Source organism: Zalophus californianus, chromosome 17 (genome assembly GCF_009762305.2).
Source record: "Zalophus californianus isolate mZalCal1 chromosome 17, mZalCal1.pri.v2, whole genome shotgun sequence".
Taxonomy (NCBI): Eukaryota; Metazoa; Chordata; class Mammalia; order Carnivora; family Otariidae; genus Zalophus; species Zalophus californianus.
Window position 1 is genome coordinate 1,884,136 of NC_045611.1, and position 21,959 is coordinate 1,906,094.

General features: G+C 51.6%; 1 protein-coding gene across 4 annotated transcripts in view; it reads left to right on the forward strand.

Annotated features, from left to right (window-relative positions):
* Nucleotides 1-20,548, forward strand: part of KLHDC4 (kelch domain containing 4) — a 50,699-nt gene extending 30,151 nt beyond the window's left edge. For 3 of the 4 annotated variants that reach the window (XM_027618537.2, XM_027618539.2, XM_027618540.2), the window contains 7 exons: nt 6,423-6,515; nt 9,956-10,115; nt 16,034-16,109; nt 17,650-17,861; nt 18,415-18,817; nt 19,551-19,637; nt 19,768-20,548. In XM_027618537.2, the coding sequence (XP_027474338.2) occupies nt 6,423-6,515; nt 9,956-10,115; nt 16,034-16,109; nt 17,650-17,861; nt 18,415-18,817; nt 19,551-19,637; nt 19,768-19,790 (1,054 nt within the window). In that variant the 3' untranslated portion in view covers nt 19,791-20,548. The remainder of the gene's footprint in view (nt 1-6,422; nt 6,516-9,955; nt 10,116-16,033; nt 16,110-17,649; nt 17,862-18,414; nt 18,818-19,550; nt 19,638-19,767) is intronic. The other variant, XM_027618538.2, reaches the window with a different exon arrangement.
* The last annotated feature ends 1,411 nt before the right edge of the window (nt 20,549-21,959 follow it).

The following is a 21,959-nucleotide window of genomic DNA, read 5'->3' on the forward strand; positions in this document are numbered from 1 at the left end:
CTGACATCTTGACAATGCCATATCTTCTATACGTGAACATGGGTTATCCCTCCATGTAGTTCTTTGATTTTTGTCCATCATAGTTTTGTAGTTTTTCCCAACTAGATCTTGTACATATTGTTAGATTTATGCTCAGTATTTCATGTTGGGGGTGTTAATATAAATAGTCTTGTTTTTAATTTCAAATTTCAGTTGTTCATTGCTGGTATGTAGGAAAGCAATTTTGTATATTAATCTTGGTGCCTACAACCTTGCTATAATCACTTACTAGTTCCAGGAGTTTTTTGGTCAGTTCTTACAAATTTTATACATAGATCATGTTAGTTGCAAACAAAGACAGTTTTATATCTTCCTTCCCAATATTTATACCTCTTATTTCCTTTTCCTCCCTTATTGCATTAGCAAGGATTTCTATGACAGTGTTGAAAGGGGTGGCGAGAGGTGACATCCCTGCCCTGTACCTGATCTTAGTGGGAAAGCTTTCAGTTTCTCATTATTGAGTATGATATTAATCGTAGGTTTTTTGTAGATCTTTATCAAGTTCAGAATATTCCCTTCTATTCCTAGTTTACCGAGAGAGTTTATGGTGAAGAGGTGTTAGATTTTGACAGATGCTTTTTCTGCATCTATTGGTATGATCATGTGACTTTTCTTTCTTAGTCTTTTAATGCGATGGGTTATATTAGTTGATTTTAGAATGTGGAACCAGCCTTGCATACCTGGGATAAATCCCACTTGGTCATAGTGTGTAATTCTTTTTATATCTTTTTGGATTCGATTTGTTAATATTGAGGATTTTTGCACATATGTTTCTGAGAGATACTGGTCTGTAGTCTTTTTTTGTAATGTCTTTATTCGGTTTTGGTATTAGGGTAATGCTGGATAGACGATAGAAGCTGTGCTCTGAAAGAGATGATAGAAGATTGGTATCATTTTTTTCCTTAAATGTTTGGTAGAATTCACCGTGAACCCCTATGCACCTGGTGCTTTCTGTTTTGGAAGATTATCAGTTATTAATTCAGTATCTCTAATAGATGTCAGCCTATTCAGATTGTCCTCTTCTTGTGTGGATTTTGGTAAATTATGTCTTTTAAGGAATTGATCCACGTTATCCAGGTTATCAAATTTGTGGGCATTGAGTTGTTTATAGTATTGGTTTGTTGTTTTTTTTTTTATCTTTTTAATTTCTATAGAATCTTTAGTGATGTTCCCTCTTTCATTTTTGATATTAGTAATTTGTGTTCTCTTTTTTTCTCTTTTTAAAGATTTTATTTATTTGACAGAGAGAGAGAGACAGCGAGAGATGGAACACAAACAGGGGGAGTGGCTCAAGAGGGAGAAGCAGGCTTCTCGCAGAGCGGAGAGCTAATGCGGGGCTCGATCCCAGGAGCCCGGGATCATGACCTGGGCCGAAGGCAGACGCTTAACAGCTGAGCCAGCCACGCGCCCTGTGTTCTCTTTTTTTTTGAGCTTGCCTAGAGGCTTATTGAATCAGCTTTTGGCTTTGTTGTTCTCTATTTTCTTTTTTTTTTTTTTTTTAAAGATTTTATTTATTTGAGAGAGAGAGAATGAGAGAGAGCACGAGAGGGAGGAGGGTCAGAGGGAGAAGCAGACTCCCCGCTGAGCAGGGAGCCCGATGTGGGACTCGATCCCGGGACTCCAGGATCATGACCTGAGCCGAAGGCAGTCGCCCAACCAACTGAGCCACCCAGGCACCCAGGTTGTTCTCTATTTTCCAAATATTTCAAAATTTTCCAAAGTTTTCAACAATACTAATTTCTGCTCTCATTCTTTTCTTCTGCTTATTTTGGGTTTAGTTTCCTCTCCTTTTTCAAGTTTCCTAAGGTAGAAATTAGATTACTGACTTTAGATCTTTTTTCTTTTTTAATATGTGCATTCAGTCCTACAAATTTCCTTCTAAGCGCTTGCTTTCACTGCATCGCACAAATTTTGATAAATTGTGTTTTCATTTTCATTTAGTTAAAAATATTTTAAATTTTCTCCTATTTAGGGACTCCTGGGTGGCTCAGTTGGTTAAGCATCTGCCTTTGGCTCAGGTCATGATCAGGGTCCTGAGATTGAGTCCCTCATTGAGCTCCTTGCTCAGCAGGGAGCCTGCTTCTCCCTCTGCCTGCCACTCCCCCCCCCCTCCCCGCTTGTGCTCATTCTCTCTCTCTCTCTCTGACAAATAAAATAAAATCTTTAAAAAAACTTTTCTATTTTTTCTTTGACCCACATGTTATTTATAAGGGTGTTGTTTTAATCTCTGTGTATTTGGGGATTTCCCAGCTATCTTTCTGTTATTGATTTCTAGTTTAATCCTACTGTGGTCTAAAAGCAGACATTGTATGATTTCTCTTTTTTTTCAACTCGCTGTGGTGTGTTTTGTGGCCCAGAACGTGGTCTATCATGGTGAACATTCTAGGTGAGCTTGAGAAGAACGTATTCTGCCTATTGTTGGATGAAGTGGTCTGTGAATGTCCGTTATATCCCGTTGATAGATGGTGGTGTTGAGTTCAGCTCTGTCCTTGCTGATTTCTGCTGCTGTGTCTGTCCATTTTTGAGAGAGGGGCGTTGAATTTTCCAACTGTGACAGCAGATAAGTGTGTTTCTCCTTGCCTTTCTGTTAGTTTTTGCCTCATATAGTTTGACATTCTGTTGTTGGGTTTGTACATGTTAAGAACTGTTACGTCTCGTCTCTTTGGAGAGCTGATCCTTGCATACTTAGGTAATGCCCACCTAAATCCCTGGTAACTTTCCTTGCTTTAAAGTCAGCTCTCTCTGAAATGTAGTTACTCTTACTTTTCTTTGATTAGTTGTCCGCATGGTATATCTTCTCCATGTGTCTACTTTTTGTCTGTATACTTTTTATCTACTTTTATGTTTAAAGTGGGTTACTTGTAGACAACACATAGCTGGGTCTTGTGTTTTATCTACTCTGATGATCTCTGTCATTTAAATGGTGCATTTAGACCATTAACGTTCAAAGTGATTATTGATATACTGGATTATCTACCGTATTTGTTACTGTATTCTGTTTGTTGCTCTTGTCCTTTTTTCCTCTGTTTGTCTTTGACTCTTTTTGGTGGTTTTTTATGATTTGAATTGAGCATGTTGTAGGATTCCACTCTTCTCCTTTCTTAGCATATCAGTTATACCAATGTTTTTACTGTTTTTGGTGGCTGCCCTACGATTGGCAGTGTACATTTACAACTAATCCAGGTCCACCTTCAGGTAACACTGTACCACTTCATGAGTTGTGTGGATACGTTGAAAGAGCAAAATAATCTTCATTCCTTCCCTTGGCCCTGTATCATTGCTGTCTTTTCTCTCACTGATAGGAACAAGCTTACGAACGTGTGTATAGACGCCCACAGTCACATGCATCGCTGCTTCTGTCACTGGGAACAAACGGTTATTTGTTAGATGGGTTAAGAGTAAGAAAAAAGCTTTTATTTTACCTTCACTTTATTCCTTCTTCAGTTCTTTTCCTTCCTTTATGTAGACCCAAGTTACTGACCCAAATCTCTCTCTTTCTCTCTCTCTCTCATTTCTTGTGAGGCAGGTCTGTTGGCAACCAAGTCCATTAATTTTGGTTTGTCGGAGAAAGTCTTATTTCTCCTTCACTTCGGAAGGGTACTTCCGCAGAGCACAGAGTTGTGTGTTGCTGATGTTTTTCTCCCACCACTGTAAATACTTCATTCCACTCTCCTCTTGCTGGCACGGTTTCTGAGCAAGAGTTGGATTTGATTCTCATCTTTGTTTCTCTGTAGGTAAGGTGTTATTTTTCCCGTGGCTGCTTTCAGGATTTTTCCTTTATCTTTGCTTTTCTGTCATTTGAAAATAACAGGCCTCGGTATCCTTTCTTGGCATGTAGCCTGCTTAGTGTCCGCTGACCATCCTGCATCGGAGGTTTGATGTCAGAGTTCAGTTTGGGGAAATTCTCGTCGTTTCGTGTTTTTCTTCTCTTCCTCTGTTTTCTCCTTCTGGCGAGCCCACTGTGCTTCTCTACACCTTTAGCATAATTGTCCCCCAGTCCTCGGATGTTGTTTTTATTTTTTCCCGGTCTTGGTTCTCCTTGGTTTTGGGTTTTCAAGCTTTTCGTTGCTGCATCCTCTGGCTCGGGGGTTCTCAACCACATCGGCCTGCTCGTGACCCCGTCCGAGCCATTCTGGGCAGTCTGCGTTTCTGTTAGTGGTTTGATCTCTTGTATTTCTTTCTGGTTCTTTCTTAGGATTTCTGTCTCGCCGCTTTCATTGTCCATCTGTCCTTGCATGCTGTCTGCTTTATCCGTTGCAGCCCTTAGCGTAGTCATCACAGTTGTTTTAAATTCCCAGTCTTGTGGTTCCAGCACCCCTGCCTATCTGGTTCTGGTGCTTGCTCTGAACCCTCAGACTGTGTTTTTTGCCTTTCCGGGTGCCTTGTAAGTGTCCCCTCGCTAGCAGGATGTGATGTACCAGGTAGGAGGAAGTGCCGTAAATAGGCCTTCGGGAGTGTGGTGGTGAGGTGTGTGAGGAGGGGAGGCGTGCGCTTGTCCTGTGAGGAGGTTTCAGGTCTTTATTGAGCCTGTGCCTCAGACTGGGAACTTCCCAAGTGCCTCTCAGTTTCTTTCCTCCCCTTCGTAGGTGGGCCAGCATGCCCAGAGGGAGCTGGAGTTGGGCATTTCTCTTCTTTGGGTCAGGTTGGCTCTGATACTGCTCCAGCACACAGTGGGCTCTGGTTAGCTAGTTTCCCCTGAGGGAACAGAATGTAAAGAGGAACAGAATGCTCAGGCGCTTTTCAGAATGGTTCCTTCTCCCCTCCCTGCCTCTGCCAGAAGCACGAGGGAATTTTTCTGTGATACTTACTGTGGGAATGCATTTGAGCCCCTCGGGTAAATCTCATGGCATGGTGAGGGCCCTGGAGTGACCGGGTCCCCCTGGAGTGTTCCACTCTGAGTGTGGCTGCACTGAGCCTCCAGCAGTCCGTCCAGTTCAGGTTTTCCTGGCAGTGTCTGCTCGTGAGCCTCTGCTTCTGGAAGCGTGACTCCTGTATTCACCTGTCTTTACTTTGGGGCCAGCAGTTTGACCTGTGTGGGATCCAAGAAGAGTTGTTGACTTTCAATCTGTTCAACTTTTCTACTTGTTGGGACAGAGTTGTGACTTCCAAGTCCCTTGTATGCCAGACCAGAACTCAAGAGTCCCTTCTGTTATTTATTGCCATGTATTTTAATATCAGGTTTAATGCGATAAAAATCACATTCAGTAAAATGACTACCTTTTAGCTGGACAGTTAGAGAGGAGTTTCGGCTAATACAGAGACCTGTCTAACCACCGCCATACTTGGGACAGACGAGGTGTCTGTCACTCCAAAGTTCTCTCCTGCTCACTTGCTGTCAGTCCTCTTGTAATCTTTGGCCCTAGGCAGCTACACTCATCACCATAGGTTGATTTTGCCTTTTTAAGAATCTCCTAGAAGTGGAATCCTACAGTACGTGCTCTTCTGGTGCCTGCTTTTGCTAGTGTGATGTCTTTGAGACCTGTCCGTATTGTGTGTAGCAGGAGACAGCCCCCTTTTGTTGCCGACAAGTATTCCATTGTATGAACGTGCTGCACTAGTCATTCACTCGTGGAGGCATCATCTTGGCTGCTTTTGGTTTTTGACAGTTCTGAATCAAGCTTCTCTCAATGTATGTATGTAGGTCTTTGTATGCACTTGTGTTTTCATATCTGAGTAAGGATCTGGCATCCCATTGCCAGGTTGTGTGCCAAGTGCATTTCATGGTGTAAGGAACGGTCGCAGTGGCCATGCCATCTTACACCTGCCCCCGTGCTGTGTGAGGGAGCCAGCTCTCGGTTCGTGCTTCCTGAGGACTTGATCCTGTCATTGGGTTTTGGCCGCTAGTGGCCTGTGGTAGGGAGCACACTGTGCTCTCAGCTTGTTCACCGAACAACTGATGATGGAGGGAGGTGACCATCTCTTGCTGTTTTTGTTGGCCATTTGTGTGTGTTTTCTTTCCTGTTTTTATTCAGCCTTCTGTTCAAATCTTTTGCCTATAATTTTATTGGATTTATTTTACTTGTAAGATACAGGAGTTCTTCTATGTATTCTGAGTGCAAGTCATTGGTTAGATGAGTGTTTGCAGAAATCTCCCCCCCTTTCCATCTCCTGCTGTTTTATTCTGTGATGGTTTATTTTGAAGAGCTGAGGTTTTCTGTTTTAATGGAGTCTAGTTTCTGTATCTAAGTCCCTGCTTGCTCTCAGAGGTCTTTACTCCAAGGTCATGGAAACTGTCTCCTATTTGATTCTCCATGTTTACAGCAGCTAGCTAGACTCAGGATGGTCTGGGTTACTTGTGGTCAAGTTAAATGGTACTCAGTAGGTGCTTATGAAACCAAAATTGGTGTAAAAAGTAGTCTTTTTTTTTTTTTCCTTCATTTCAGATCAACAGGAGGCCCTTCAGGTCGGAGCGGACATCGGATGGTAGCCTGGAAGAGACAGTTAATCCTTTTTGGTGGCTTCCATGAGAGTACAAGGTTGGTACCAATAGCAGGACATCTTTCTTTCCTGAAACAGTAAGGAGTGGACTTTTTGTAGGAAGAGCCATTCTGAATACACATGAAAGATGCTGCCCATCCCTAGAACCAGAGCCAGCTTTGTGCATGGATATGCAGCTGAGGCAACTCCACAGGGCCCCGTGCTCTGCTGTCAGTGTCTTGAAATTCTTAATAGTTACTGAACAATGGGCTCTGCATTTTTATTTTACACCGAGACCTGCAAGTGATATGGCCAGTCCTATGTAACACAGGATTCTCCACCGTTAGCCTGGTACAGCATCCCCCGGAGGGCTTATTGAAAGTCTGGTTGGCAAGCCCCACCCTCTGGTTTCTGACTCAATAGGCCTGGGGCGGGATCTGAGAATCTGCATTTCTGCAAACTTAGAGGTGATGCTGCTGCTGCTGGCCAGGGGACCCCACTCTGAGAGCCTCTGGCCTAAAATAACTTTGAAGGGGCGCCTGGGTGGCTCAGTCGTTAAGCGTCTGCCTTCGGCTCAGGTCATGATCCCAGGGTGGCTGGGATCGAGCCCCGCATCGGGCTCCCTGCTCGGCGGGGAGTCTGCTTCTCCCTCTCCCCCTCCCCCTGCTTGTGTTCCCTCTCTCGCTGTGTCTCTCTGTCAAATAAATAAATAAAATCTTAAAAAAAAATAAATAAAATAACCTTGAACTTCTCAGTGCTGGGGAATGCAGCGAGAGCAGTGATGTCTGAGGAGGGGCCTGCCGTGTGCCCATGTGTGGCCGCCTTCGCGTGAGCTGCCGTGATCGTGTGCTCCGTGTGTGCTCACGCCAGGCCAGGCTCACCGGCTTTCCGGTTGTCGGGAGCCTGTCGTCCACACCATAGCCTCTTGGAGGTCCCGAGTTCAGTCCCAAGAAACAGGACGTGTGGTGACGGGTCTGTGTTCCTGTCATCATCGTCCTGCAGGGCTGGGTTGTGTAACGCGACAAGGCTGTCCTGCCTGGCGAAGGCCCGCGTGTTGTGCTTTGCCTCTGACCAGGCCCCACGTGGAGGAGGGGGGTGGGCGCGCGTCTCTCCCAGTGGCCATGTTCTGTGCTTCCCTCTCCGCACCCCTTAAGGAATAGCAGAGGCATCAATACACGAACTGTCATGGTACCTCTCACATTTCTGTCACATGATTTTTTTCTGATGATGACTGGCTTCTAAATCAGTCGTCGTGCATGGATGTGAAGGAGGAGGCCCACGGTAGGAGTCTTGCTGTGTTTCATACCCCCCATTACCCTGGTCTTAGTTGAGGTGTGGTGGTGTAGATTTGGCTCAGTTAAAGCTGCAGTTTGTCTTCATGAATTAAAGATGTTTTATTAATTGAGAAAAGGGGATATAAATTCTTAAATACTCTTGGGGATTTTAAAAGCATAATTCAGTTCAACTTAAACAGGAATGATTTTTGTGTCCTTAAATGTGTAACATGGGTGTAATACTGCTTTAATGTTGAGTCTCAAAGACCGTCCTGTTGGTAGAGCAGGTTGTGGTCCCACGTCATAGATGAGGAAACCAGGCTCCCTAGTGCCTAGAGGAGTGTGGCCTCCACAGAAGATTGCTCATTTTCGGGCAGCCCACCCTCCCACCCTGCAGGTGTGCAGCGGGTTATTGCCATATCAGATGAGAGAGCCCGGCTGTTTGTAAAAGTTTATACCTAAGGGATTGTCATTTATTATTTATTCTGAACACTTTTAAAACTAGGAATTATTTGTCACACACACACGGGGATTCGTGAGTGTGCTGGTACGTTAATTCACTGCTTGTGTACACGATGGTGGGGCCAACACAGGCCCTTCCCCCTGGGAGCTCACAGGTTAGAAAGTGGATCAAGGTTTATAATGGTTGTAATCTGCAACTTTTTCAAAATCAGAACTATTTTCAAAACTGTTAATCATCTGTTACCTTGCTCAGCGTTACTGTTTATAAAGTATTTAAACACATAGGAGAAACGGTGGTAGAGCTACCTGTGCAGTCAGCTTCCCTGTGAGACAAGTTAGTCTGACTTGTGAAAACCCGGGAACAGTTGATATTTATGTTATTTATGTGTAGAACCGCACTTTTTTTTTAATATTTTATTTATTTGAGAGAGAAAGAAAGCACGAGCAGGGGCAGAGAGAGAAGCAGGCTCCCCTTTGAGCAGGGAGCCTGACATGGGGCCCAATCCCAAGACACTGGGACCATGACCTGAGCCAAAGGCAGATGCCCAACCAACTGAGCCACTAGGCGCCCCTAGAATAGAATTTTTTACTGAAAATCTGCAGGGTGAAATCTGAGGAAACAGTAGAATCTAGTAATGCCTTCTCAACTCTGAGCCTTCGTGTTCTCTGTTCACGTATGAAAAGCCGTCCTACAGAAGGTGTGTTTCCGTGGGTGCCGGTCAGGAGGGGCACCTGCCAGGTGGCATCCTGTGCCCCGTGCTCTATGTTGGCAGAGGACCCTGGCCTCTGGCCAGCGCTCCTCTCCTGGCAGCCTTTCCACACGCTGGCTGCGGGGCGCCCCACTCGGGCTCAGACCGTGGGATGGCTTCTCACTTCAGGCCTGGCTGTCTGTTCTGAATACCTGAAGAGCACCTCTTACTCTTCTCATGTCATTCTGACCTGAAGCCCCTTGGCTTTGCCTGTGACTGTCCATGACGTTACATCAGAACACTGCATCCTCGAGCCGCTGCTTTCCCACGCACAGGCTCCTTCTCAAGGCTCCTTCTGCAGTTGAGTCCTTGGCCACTTCAGTCCCAGGAGCACTAGGCAGGGCCCTCTTGCTGCTGCCGGGCTGCTGGGCCCCCGGGACGGGCCTCTAGGCACACCGGTTTCAGGAATGCTCAGCCCAGCTCAGGGTCTCCTCCCAGCCCTAGCCCAACTCTTAAGTGTCTGAGTATTCACCTGGCCCTGTAATTCATGATTTAAAATTACACGCGTGGAAACCTAATGTAATGATTTGCAAGATTGTGATTTTGTAAACTTTGTCAGGAGGTATGGTATAACTTTCAGACTAAAAAGGCTTTCAGATCCAGGCAAATTACTGTATTCTTTAAGCTAGCATTATCTCTAGTTTCCAGATGCAAACTCACATATGCCCGCGGTCCCTTCATGTGGATTTAAACTTTTTTTTTTCTTTTTTTTAATTCGACAGAGAGAGAGACACAGCGAGAGAGGGAACACAAGCAGGGGGAGTGGGAGAGGGAGAAAGAGGCTTCCCGATGAGCGGGGAGCCCGATGCGGGGCTCAATCCCAGGACCCTGGGATCATGACCTGAGCTGAAGGCAGACACTTAACAACTGAGCCACCCAGGCGCCCCATGTGGATTTAAACTTTAATGAAACCAATAACTTACTACAAATGGCAGAAAATTTACCTTTAATTTGAAATCAGGTTCACTTTTTAATGTCCCCACCTCCTCGTTTGTGTCCCTGTGTTATAACCAGAGATTACATCTACTACAATGATGTGTACGCCTTTAACCTGGACACGTTCGTTTGGAGCAGACTAGCCCCATTAGGGGCTGGGCCCACACCTCGGTCAGGCTGCCAGATGTCCGTCACCCCCCAGGGCAGCATTGTCATCTATGGGGGCTACTCAAAACAGGTAAGACGCGGCTGACAGGGAACCAGGAGCTCCTCTCTGTTGCCTTTTTCACCAGGAATGGAACTTCCAAATAGGATTGCGAATTGGTTTAATAGAAACACTTTCTATTGAAGTAGAGATGGATGTCATGTTCATCTGTTCCCCTGTGAATATATTAAGATTTTTTTCATCCACATTAAGCCATATTATGTTGTAACCCATATGGCCCGAACATGCTGCAGTGTGAGTAATTCTGTATTGGGGGGAGCATGCTCTTGATGCCTAAGCCACAGACACCAGGCACTACATACAGTGTTTGATTATAGTAGAGGCTGTCATTGCTGTGAGCGGTGCAGACACGCTGGAGTGAGTGTGTGACGTCCTGGCTCTGGTTGTGTCCCCCACACAGGGTGCCCTGCACAGCGTCGGCAGCCCATAAGCAGCCCCTCACCAGCTTGCATGCGCCTGTGAGCCCCAGAGAGATGAGGTGGCGTCTCACCACAGGCTTTTTCTTAGCCTTCATAGTTTGAAAATTTCTCCAACATAGAGTGACTTACAAGCACTTAACGTCCCCCCACCCAGACCCTTCTGTAGTTAGCGTTCTGCTGTCCACACTTCTTCATGTAGCTGTTCACATCATCCACCCATCATCTTTCTGGGCGTATTTTAGAGAAAAGTCCAGATATTGGTCACTTCCCCCCTGAATACTGGAGCATGCATACCAGCATGTAGAGTTCAGCATTCAAGTGGTTTTTTTGTTTTTAACTTTATTTATTTTACATCCTCTCTGCACCTATCAGGGGGCTCAAACTCCTGACCCTGAGCTCAAGAGTCACATGCTGCTCCGGCTGAGCCAGCCAGACACTCCTCAACATTCCATTTTTAATGTACAGTTTCTCTGCAGTGACGTGCACACATTTTAAGTGTGTACCTGCTGGTTGTGACAGATGCATGTGTGTGGGTGCTCGGAAGCCCTCATCTGCCATGCCCTTCCCCCACCTGGAGGCAGGTGCCAGTCTCTGCTTTGTCCCACCTTGTCCTCAGCGTGCTTGTTCTAGGACTTGTGACAGATGTGCTCGGTGGAGGAAGGTGTCCTTCCTTCAATGTGCTTTTGCGATCTCACCACGTTGCACGTTTTAGTTGCTTGCTTCTTCGTGCCGAGCAGTATTCCACTGTGACACAAAGTTTCTCAGTTCTTTATTGGTGGACACCAGGCTGTTTCCGGTTTTTGACCCTTGTGAACAAAGCTGCTGTGAGTGTTCTGTGCAGGTCACTGTGTGGCTCTACCTTCTGGTTTCTCGGGCAGATGCTCAGGAAGGGGCTGCTTGGGTTACAGGTGCGGCATGTCTCAGTCCTTCCTGCACTGGTTGCCCACACCCTCGCCAACCCTTGATGCCACCAGTCTTTTTTATTCTCGGCCATTCTGGGCGGATGTGTGGTGTCTCATTGTGGTTTTAAATGTCATTTCCCACATACGGAATGGGCCCTCTGACTTGGGGGGCCGAGCAGGTCGCCTCTTGGTGGTTGGGGTGACGCAGGCAAGGAGTCCGTCCTGCCCTGGCGGAGTGTCCCGCTTCCACCTTCTTCCCACCCCTTTCACCCTAGTGAGCCATGGCCCTACCGCTCAGGAAGTGGTCAGCCTTTGTTCTGGAAAGAGAACATTGATTGGTTTTCTGGCCTTAGCTAGATGTTTGATATATGGGAGGGCCTGAGAAACAGGTTGCTTTGGCCACGAGCTTGTGCCCACATCTTGTGCTTCATAGAGTGCACCAGACGGGATATAGAAGGGAGCCTTGTGATGCTCACGCCACTTTAAAGAGGATATTTAATCAGAATAGTGTCTCTTCTCAACAACTGCTCTTCTCCAACTAGGAACACCGGCTAGGGGTGTGGACACGCTGGGTCCACTTCCCTCAGTGACCACTTGCTCCAGGCCTTTGGCGTTTGAATCACAGTGAAGAGCTTGTCTGTTTGGATCCATGGGGGATTTATCCCAGTCAGGGCAAGGTGGGAGTTAAGGCTGCTATGGAATATTAGGGTGTTAGTCTAAGTGGGTGATGGGCTGCCTGAGTCCTGACTGGAACCCACTTCACGGTCCTGGAGCCTGGACTTGCGGAGTGCTCCTTCCTGCCCAGTGTCCCCGCCTAGGGCAGGTGTGGTTGGGCACCATGGCAGTGAGCTGACAGCCGCCAAACACGGCATCGAGTGCAGATGCCTTGGAAGTGGCCGGGGGCGGCCTGCAGAGCAGGGTCTGAACTTGTGAGGTGTGGGAGAGACGGCCTCTTGGTGGTTTCGTGTATCACAGATGGTCCACCTGGGCACCTCAGCTGTCCCTTGCCAGGTGTTGAAAGCTTGCTGCTGTTGTGAATCCAAGGGAACCAGGATGAAATTGTGCTAACTTTATAAAAGGACCTCCCGTTGCCAAGATGCTGAGGTGGCTGGTTGGCAATGCTGGCTGCTTCGAGAGAGGGGGCAGGGCCGTCTGCACCTTTTGGACTTGTGAGCCCGGCATTCATGGCTTGTCTTAAAGTAGCTCCTCTTTGCCTTTGGGGAGGACGTCTCATGCACATGGGGTAGTTTCTGTGGGTGGTTCCGCGCTGGTTCTCAGCCATCAGGACAGGAGCGACGAGGCCATGGGCCTCCCTGCCCTGCCCCGCCTCACCCGCTCCCCAGGAGCTGCAGGAGCACCTTCTCCCAGTGGCATGTGGCATCTTCCTTTGTCCCCGCAGGCCCTGGTTGGGATGTGCTGAGGAGGGTGCTTTCACTGGCCCTGGGAACATAGGTTCCTTGAAGGTGCTTCTCCCACATGGTCCTTTTCATGTTTGACTTTCAACCAGGTTACAGCCACTCTGTCTGGAGCCTCTCCCCACCCTCTGGGGACAAACTGGGGAAGGCCCCAGAGAGTGGACAGTTGACAAACAAAGGGTCCTCAGAGCGCAGCAGCGCAGGGCCCTCCCTTGCTCGTCTCAGAGCCGTTGCCGCCCCTTAGTAGGGTCAGATTACCCTGAAACTGGGGTGGCCCAGGAGGTTGAATCTCCACATCTGAGGCTGAGGGAGCTAGAGCTGCTGATTTGAAGACCCGAGTGCAGGGTGTGAGTGCAGTGTGAGGAGGTGCCTGGGTTTCAGGCACACTCTGAGTCGTTTTGGAGATAGTTGTGTTGTTTTGCAGTGTAATGTTGTAACGCTTGATACACGTCTCTGTCCGAAAGTGTCTTTGGATTCCATGGATTCCATTAGTACTGCAGTGGACAGAAACGTGTGAGCGGGGGAATACATTCTTTGTAAAATGCACCTAGTTTCAGCCTCTTACACAAGTGCCCCTCCCTAGAGAGAGGCTGAGGCACTGTACGGAACGTCACACTGCCGAGGCGGGAGTTCAGCGTCTCCCAAGGCTTGTGCAGACTTGCTTCCTCCACCAGGCCTGTTGAATCTCGTGGGAAGCCTGGCCGTGCCCTTTAAAGGCAGTGGCACAACAACAGCATTACGCAGGTAGCTTCCTGTGGGTCCCTGTGAGGACCACAGACTGGATTTTGGGCAAGTCCCTGCACTTCAAGAAAAGAAACTGCTGTACAGGAGGAGTTAGTGAGCTGGTGGGGCGGGCAGCCCTGGCACCAGTGAGCTCTGGTCCGAAGGGCTGCCCGTCCCCGTCCAGCCAGAGCCCTGGTCCACGCACTGGCCGGCACCAGGCTGTGGCCCTGGGCTTGTGGCATCGCCCTTCTCGGGAAGGCTTCTGGCTCGTGGGCCTTGAGAGGAGGTGTTTAATTGGTACAGCATAGAAGAGCCCCCTTAACTACTAGGCTCTGGCCGCTGCCACAGCACGCAGGTCAGCAGGTGCAGCGACGCGGGGGCTGCAGCTCAGCTGTAACTTATGTCTCTAGCAACAGAGCGGTCACTGAACTCGTTCCAGGTCCCCCCAGCGGGTGGGGCCTCTGGGTGTGAATTCAGTTCCTGCACGTGCTGGGCCTTTTGGGTGGAAGGGTAGTCCCTCCCGCTGTGCAAACATCTTGTCTGAATAATGTGCAGACATTGCCTCACTTGAATCCTGCAGATGTGTCCGGAAGGAAAACCAGAGAGGCGCAACCCAAGTTTTCATTTCCAGAGATGCAGGCCATTCCCCACTCAGGGCCGATCCTGAACCTCCTGGGCTTTAGGATAGTCAGGTCACATGTCCAGTCTGTGGACAGTTGGATTGTGGCTTTGTTTTCCAAAAGGAGACCGGCTTCTCCCCCCTGTAGTAAAGGCATACCTGTGTTTGAGAGGAAAGGAGGTATGTGTTCGTATTTCCTGATCTCGTGTGTGTGTGTGTGTGTGTGTGTGTGTGTGTGTGTGTGTGTGTGTGTGTGTGTGTGTGTGTGTGTGTGTGTGTGTGTGTGTGTGTGTGTGTGTGTGTGTGGCGGGGGGGGTGGTGTGTAGAAGTAACCGCAGCAGTGAGCACTCCTGGTGCCCAGGCCCCCTGTAGTAAAGGCATACCTGTGTTTGAGAGGAAAGGAGGTATGTGTTCGTATTTCCTGATCTCGTGTGTGTGTGTGTGTGTGTGTGTGTGTGTGTGTGTGTGTGTGTGTGTGTGTGTGTGTGTGTGTGTGTGTGTGTGTGTGTGTGTGTGTGTGTGTGTGTGTGTGTGTGTGTGTGTGTGTGTGTGTGTGTGTGGCGGGGGGGGTGGTGTGTAGAAGTAACCGCAGCAGTGAGCACTCCTGGTGCCCAGATCGCAGTTTCTAACCATGTCCAGTTAGAGGACCTGGGGCTCCTCGGGGAAATGGTGGATTCCAGGCCTGGATCAAAAAAACTACGGGATGAGGCTGGAGGGTCTTGTGGTTCCCCAACCTAAGGGTGTGCTTATAGGAAACTCACATTACGGGCTGTATCAGACGGACACAGGAGCCACCGAAAGGGTTTCCAGTGGCCAAAGTTCAACGGTTTTAGCAGCAAAGTAAGTAAAGCGGACTGGATTTACAGCCCAGAGTAGAACATAAAAATCTGTGAGTCCATTTGATTATAAGCAAATGATTGAATGACTAAATAAATCAGGGGAAGGGGACAAATCCCTATGCAGAATTCCACATAAATTATGTAGCCAACTCTGCCCTTGAGGGGTGGAGCCTGACTTCCGTTCCGCAACCGGGGCTGTGCACAGTGATGTCCTTCCCCAGAGGACTGTGGAAAGCTACAGACTGGGGCGGGGGAGGGGGAGGGGGGTGACAGCCAGGTGACCAGGATCAGCAGCAGTGGGAAGTCATGGCACCAGCATGTACCCCTGGTGTGCTGCAAGGGAAGGGCACTTTACCCGTGGGGCCCACAGCCCCGTGCAGTGCTGAGAGACAGATCAGACAAATCTCAGGAGACCCAAGATGCAGCACAGCTGAGCAGCGACTTCTCTACTCCTGAGGGGCGTCAGAGATGGGGAGTCTGGGCCAATGCAGCTGACCTGACGCTGAGGACTCAGGGCTGGGAAACCTTGGTTTCATTGTTGGAGACGCTCAGAAAAGTTTTTAAATGGTAGCACCTGGCTGGCTTGGGCAGCAAGTGTGAATGTGATTCTTGCAGGGAAGTCTGAGCACATGAATTGAAAGATGATGGGGTTGGGGACACACGAGAACTGCGATGGAACTTTATGATGGCCTCGGGGGAGGGCCCCTCCACCTGGAACAGGGTCGCTGCAGAGCCATGGGAGCTCACGACAGTTCTTGTTAGAATGGTCAATTTTTAACATTCAAAATCTATTCTTGGTTAATAAATCATTACTAATATTTTTTTATTATATCTGCTCAATGAGGTCAGAATTGAACGGGTCATAGTTCTGATTTTCTTTGAGGCTCATCCAAACGAAGGCGCCCAGGGCGTCCACCCCAACAGGAAGGCAGACCACAAGCTTGAGGGGGCTGTGCGGGGCGTTGTAGGTGGCGCCTGGCCAGTTCTCACACGACTCCCTGTTCCTTTTGCAGAGAGTCAAGAAAGATGTGGACAGAGGCACCCAGCATTCAGATATGTTCCTGTTGCAGCCTGAGGATGGAAGAGAAGGTACATGCACTGGGTCATGGGGGTGGGCCACAGGCTCCTACAGGAAGCAGGGCAGAGACCTGAGAGCCCCTCCTGCTCTGTGGTTGCGGGGCTGGGGGAAGGGAGGGTGGCAGCGAACCCCTGCACACTGTGCTGGAGTCATGGGCAAGTCCTCACCTGAGCAGGCAGGCCAGGTGCTCATGAATAACCCTAAGTGTCTGCACAGCAGGGACAGCCGAGGAGTGATCACCCTCAGGTGTTTGGGACGGCAACCTCAGAGCAAGTGGAAGCCACCGTTTGTCAGCCGTTCCCTGACTTGTTCTCAAGAGCAAGTGGCTGCTGGATGTGGGATTTGGGCATGGTTGTTGTGGGTCAGCGGCCCCCACGTTTGCTTTCTAAAGCTCAGAAAGTCAGGTGGTGGCCGGTGAGACTTGGGATGAGTAGGCTGGGCTAGCTAGACTCAGGTGATCCAGTCTGGTCCTGGGTCTGCTTTGGGACCTGCAGCAAGCCTTTCCACCCGCCCCATGAGGCTGTCTGCTGTAGAATGACGGGGCTGCTCCACACAGCACCCTTCCATCTCTCCCACCCTAACCTCTGTGAAGCCGGGCACTTCTCAGGAAGTCAGCCACGCTGCCCAGTGACCAATAAGGACATCTGCCTTTTCCTCAGTGGGCACCAAGGTTTGGAGTCAAGGAGAAAGCTGCCTGGTGTGCACATCAGGGAGCCGGAGCTGGAACCGGACCCTGAGCCCGTGTGCTCAACGTGTGCACCTGGGCATCAGACCCTCGACCGCCAGCAAGAAGTATGTGGTGCGTTGTGAGCTAGGGCCCTCTGGTGTTTTTCCTCCTCTGTTTCCGTACCACATTAACATGCTGGCTGTGAGCAGTAGTCCTCGTGGCCCAGTACTGGGTGCCCCCAGAGTCGCACCTGTGCTCTGTGCTGATGAACAACAGGTGGGCGTGACATGGTACCACGTTGGCCATTTGTTGCTTCTGTTCAGTTTTCCTTAAACGTTCAATAAAAGGACAGTCTCGGTTCTTTTTTCTAGATGTGGTGGGAAGATATCCTCCACGCTTCACCCTAGGTCATGTTTTGAGCGTTACCACGTTCATCAGGCACGTGCTGAGCGAGCGCGCGTGCGTGTCGCCTGCAGGAGAGTCTGTGGTCCTGAGCAGGGCAAGAGCTCACAGCCCGCGCGGAGCAGCTCTCTCGGTTCCGCGGCCCCCCTGCAGGGCCTGGCGCGGCGTGAGGCCCTCCTAGCACTGCGGCCTGCCCACCTCCGTCTCCGCCGGGCCTCAGAGCCAGAGCTGGGGCGTGGTTGGCCCAGGGGCTGTCTGCAGGGCGTGTGGAAACATTACTTAGTGCGCGCAGGACCTTCGGGAGCAGGCTGAGGCTCGGGGGCGTGTTGGACTGTTTCGTTTCTGCCGAGGGCTCAGAATGCCTGAACCTGATGCCCTTTTGCCTGCAGTCCTGTGTTTGCGCTTGTCCCGTCCCCCGGGGTCGGTGATCCTGGGTGAGCCCGTGGCCGGCCCACCCTTACCCTGTGTTCCCGCTCCTCCAGCAGGCAGGTGGGCGTGGACCCGGATTAATCCTGCAGGAGCCAAGCCCACTCCGAGGTCTGGCTTTTCGGTGGCTGTGACCCCAAACCATCAGACGCTGCTCTTCGGGGGAGTGTGTGACGAGGAAGAGGAGGAGAGCCTGGAGGGAGACTTCCTCAACGACCTGCATTTCTATGACGCCACCAGAGGCCGCTGGTTTGCGGGGCAGCTGAAGGTAGAGCCGGGCCCCAAAGTGCGCACCCCGATGCAAGGCTGCACCTGCTTTCCTTCCGCTGCGTCAGCCGGTTCTTCCCCGAGGCTTCAAGCTGCCCGGGCCTCCCCAGTTCCTGTGTGTGTGGGGCCCGTGGGAGCTCTCGGCATCTTTACTGTCGCCGTGGGCAGGGACGCCTGCGTCCCTCCCTGCACTCCACGGCGGCACTATGGGTGGCTGTCCCAGCAGCGGGGTCCCCTTGGGGCTTCAGGTCTAGAGGAGTTGATGGGGTCAGTGGCCCTGATGCCGAAGGAGGTGGCCCATTCTGGTAGAGACCCCACTCCGGTTGCAGAGCCTCTGCGGGAAAACGGGTGGACCGCACCGCGGCCAGTGTCTGGATGCGTGGCCCTCCCTGCCTTTTTCTTGGAGGGGTCACACGCAGGCAGAGGCTCTGTGCCCCCAGGGTGAACCGCAGCAGGTGCTTCACCCCTGTGGCCTAGCCCCTTTGGGGCTCAAGGATGCTGCCTGCTCACTGCTGTCTGCTGCTAAAATGCGTGGCCTTGCTTCTTCTCAACAGGGACCTAAGTCGGACAAGAAGAAACGGAGGAGGGACAAAACAGCAGAGCCCGGAGGCGCTGACCAGCAGGGGCGTGGGGGCGCCGGTGCCCAGGGGCCGCTGGAGGTGCTCAGAGAGGTGGCCACAGAGGACGGGACCGTGGTCACCACTAAACAGATGGTGGCTGCCCCGGGCTCGGCTGGACAGCCCCTCTCTGACGAGGAGGACAGCCCTGACGCCGCCGGCGGCCCCGTGGTGGAGCCGAGCCCCCGCTCGAACGCCATGCTGGCCGTAAAGCATGGGCGGCTCTACCTCTACGGAGGCATGTTTGAGGCAGGTGACCGCCAGGTCACCCTCAGTGACCTGTACTGCCTAGATCTCCACAAGATGCAGGAGTGGACGGTCTTGGTGGAGATGGATCCAGGTGAGCTGGGGTGGAGGTACGCTCCTCCTCAGGTTGGCGCAGGAACCCCGTCAAAGCGTCTCTGTCACATCTGCCTGCAAGCAGGCGCCCCCTCAGATCTGCCCTGTGCCGCTGAGCCCGTGCTGGGCGAGGGGCCACGTCCTCTGTATTTCCATCCCTGCTCTGGGAGCGGAGGGGGGTGGGCTGCCTGCTCCAGCACTCCGATGAGCCTTAGACCTGTCCTGGTGCTGCTCAGAGGGGCGTTGTACAGAACAGCTCTCACAGAGCCCCTCGTCCGCGGACAGCCGCCTCTGAGCAAGTGAGGGCGGGGCCGGCCCAGGACCTGGGGGCACCTCCAGGCCTCCTCTGCTCTGGTCCAGACTGCTCCGTCCCTCGCCTCCGTGTCCTACCCCGGCAGCTGCTGAACACAGGCCACCGCTCCTTTCTTTAAGCCCAGAAACCAGAAACAAAGTTAAAATCCACACTTTTGGGGAAAGTTCCTCTGTGGCCGGTGCGAGACTCCTGTCTTGCAGCGAGACCAGGCTAGAGCTGGGGAGCAGGAGAGAACTCTGCGTGGGTCTCGTGTCTTTGCCCGTCAGTGTCTTTCACCCCACCTCCGCCCGGAGACCGAGAGAAAACGCGTTTCCTCAGAGCGTGCGGTGGTGCCGGGGCTCGGGCCGCTTCCGCACCGAGAGTCTTGTGAGGGCGCTGCCCCGCCGCGTGGAAACTTGGAATGTGCACTTTTGCTTTAAAGGCACTCAGGAGTGGCTGGAGGAGACAGACTCCGGAGAGAGCAGTGAGGAGGGCGAGGGCGCCGAGGACAGCGGCGGGGAGGCCGGGGGTGAGTGTGGCACACGTGCCGGGGAGGGGTGGCAGGGGGTCACTGGGCTCCCAGAGTCCTAAGTTTTACTGGTAATGAGAGACTTGAATGCTTTCCTGAGGTTTTATTAAAATTTGGCTTTGCTTTGTAGATGGGCTCTCAAGGCAAGCTTAAGGTTTTGAAAGAACACTTGTATGTGGAGTGCAGTGAGCGGCGCCGTGTTGGCTTCTTGGATGGAGTGAAGAATGCCCTCGCCATGTGGTTTCTTTAAACGCGGTGCCCGTGCTCGCCCCGTCAGGCGGTGAGCGGGTGGCCTCTGGAGCTGCCAGACCCAGGCCTCCGTCCTGGGCTCAACGTGCTTGCCTCCTGCCCCTCCTTCCCCGCGGAGCAGCTCCTGCACGCACGGTTGGGCCCGCCGAGCGGCTTGCAGACGGCCTGCCCGGGCTCCAGCGGTATCGGGTAGGGCTCACCCTGGACAACGTGGGGCCCCACGCCGGGAAGGGAGCAGCCCACGCTGTGCCAATCGCTTTGTGTGACGACCTGGCCTGAGCAACCTCTCCTCCCCCCACCGCCCCCAGAAGTTAACCTGAGTGAGGTGCAGTTGCCTTCCCTCAGTATCACTGGGTGTGGTTTAAAATAAAGCGGTCTTGGGGCACAGCCGCAGCAGAGGTGGTGATCTGTGCGGCCCCGTTTGCCCTGGTGGTGGTGGCGGGGCCCCCTGCTGCAGGCGGCACCTGGAAGATGAGGGGGCACGCGGGTGCTTTGTGGGCGGTTTCCCTTTGGCCAGACAAGGAGCCGCGTGTCCTGGTTGATGGTACCTTGTCCGCCTGTAGGTCTCTGATTTCTAGAAGTTCTTGGCGGCAGCCCGCCGACCACCTTTACACGCTTTGTGTCTCTGCCGATCTTTGAAATAAAGTTCCTGTTGGCTGGGCGGTTCTGTGTGTTCTGTGCGGCTGGCTGTGCTCGGGCGCCTCTGAGTGAATGTCCCCGACTCCTCAGAACTGCTCCACTAGCCTCTTTCAGGAAGAGATGCTAGAGCCCCTCTCTGCTTTTTCCCTTTCAGGCTCCAGGCTGTCATTGGCAGAGTGACAGGAGGACGGGAAGCCTGAGGTCAGGGACCCCACTGTCTCCACGTGGTGCTGCTCTCCAGCGCCTGTGGAGTGGGGGTCATCACGGTGGCAGCCTGTGGTGCGTGCACATATGGAATGGTGCCCGCTCCAGGGTGCATGGCTGGGGTCAGCATTTGGGCCTTGAAGTCACACCTGGTACCTTTCTTCATCTTAAATACCTGCTACAATGAGAATGTGGTATTTTTAGTTCTTAGCGACAGGGCCAACGTCCCCTTTGTTCCCTGGAATAGGCCATCCCCATCACTGTCTGGATGCTAATAGACAAGAGTGGCAGTGCGCACTTCTGGCAGAGCAGGGCCTGGCCCGAGAAGGTGGTCATGGAAGGACGAGGGCTGACCTGCCCCGGAAACGCCCCTCTCTCACCCAGCCTTCTCACGCTGCTCAGCCCCCACCAGCTTCGACAGTGGGCCCTCACCCATCAGACTGGCGAGCCTCTGGAATGGAGCCTGGAGGGGGTGGGCTCTCAACCGCAGACTAGAAGTAGGACCCTATCCCCTGACGGTGGCCTGTCTGCTCGTCTGCCTGCCGGAGCCCCACTCTGGGGGCCATGCGCATGGGAGCTCTGGCCGTCAGAGAGGCCAGGCCGGGGGTCAGGCGTCATGGCACCCTTTCAGTAGATGTGGGCTGGGTTTGGTAGAAAAGCTGGGTGCTCGGGCTCCAGTGGCGTTATTTGTGGCCCTTCCCTTGGATGCTGGGGCAGTCCGGGTCTTCCTCGGACACTCGGGGCAGAATCTTGCTGCAGGGTCCTCAGGCGTGGCTGATGGGATGCCGTGGTTCGTTCCCGGGACCTCTCGGGTCCTCCTGGGGCCCACTCTGCCCGCTCCCGGCACGTGGCACTCAGCCCCGGCTATGCGGCCCAGCGGTACAGCTGCTTTAGGAGGAGCTTGTTGGCTCCACCTCGGCTTTCTGTTGTCAGAGGCCAGAGTGTTACTGATTGTGTCTGTGACAGAGCAGGTTTGAGGGAAGAGGGTATTTGTTAATCAGCCAAGTTGAAAGAGAACTCACAAATCCCCTGAAGAAACTTCTTGTACAAACAAGTCTCTGTTTTGCTGTCATGTCCATAGGGTTATTGCTAAAAAACTCAGTTTGAGTGGACCAACAAGAATAAATAAACAAGTTCCAGAGAAGGAGCTGTGCCTGCTGCTTAATGCTGTGATTGAAGCACCGGGACGGGCGCACCTTGGAGGCTCAGCAGTGGGAGAGGCGGCGGCGC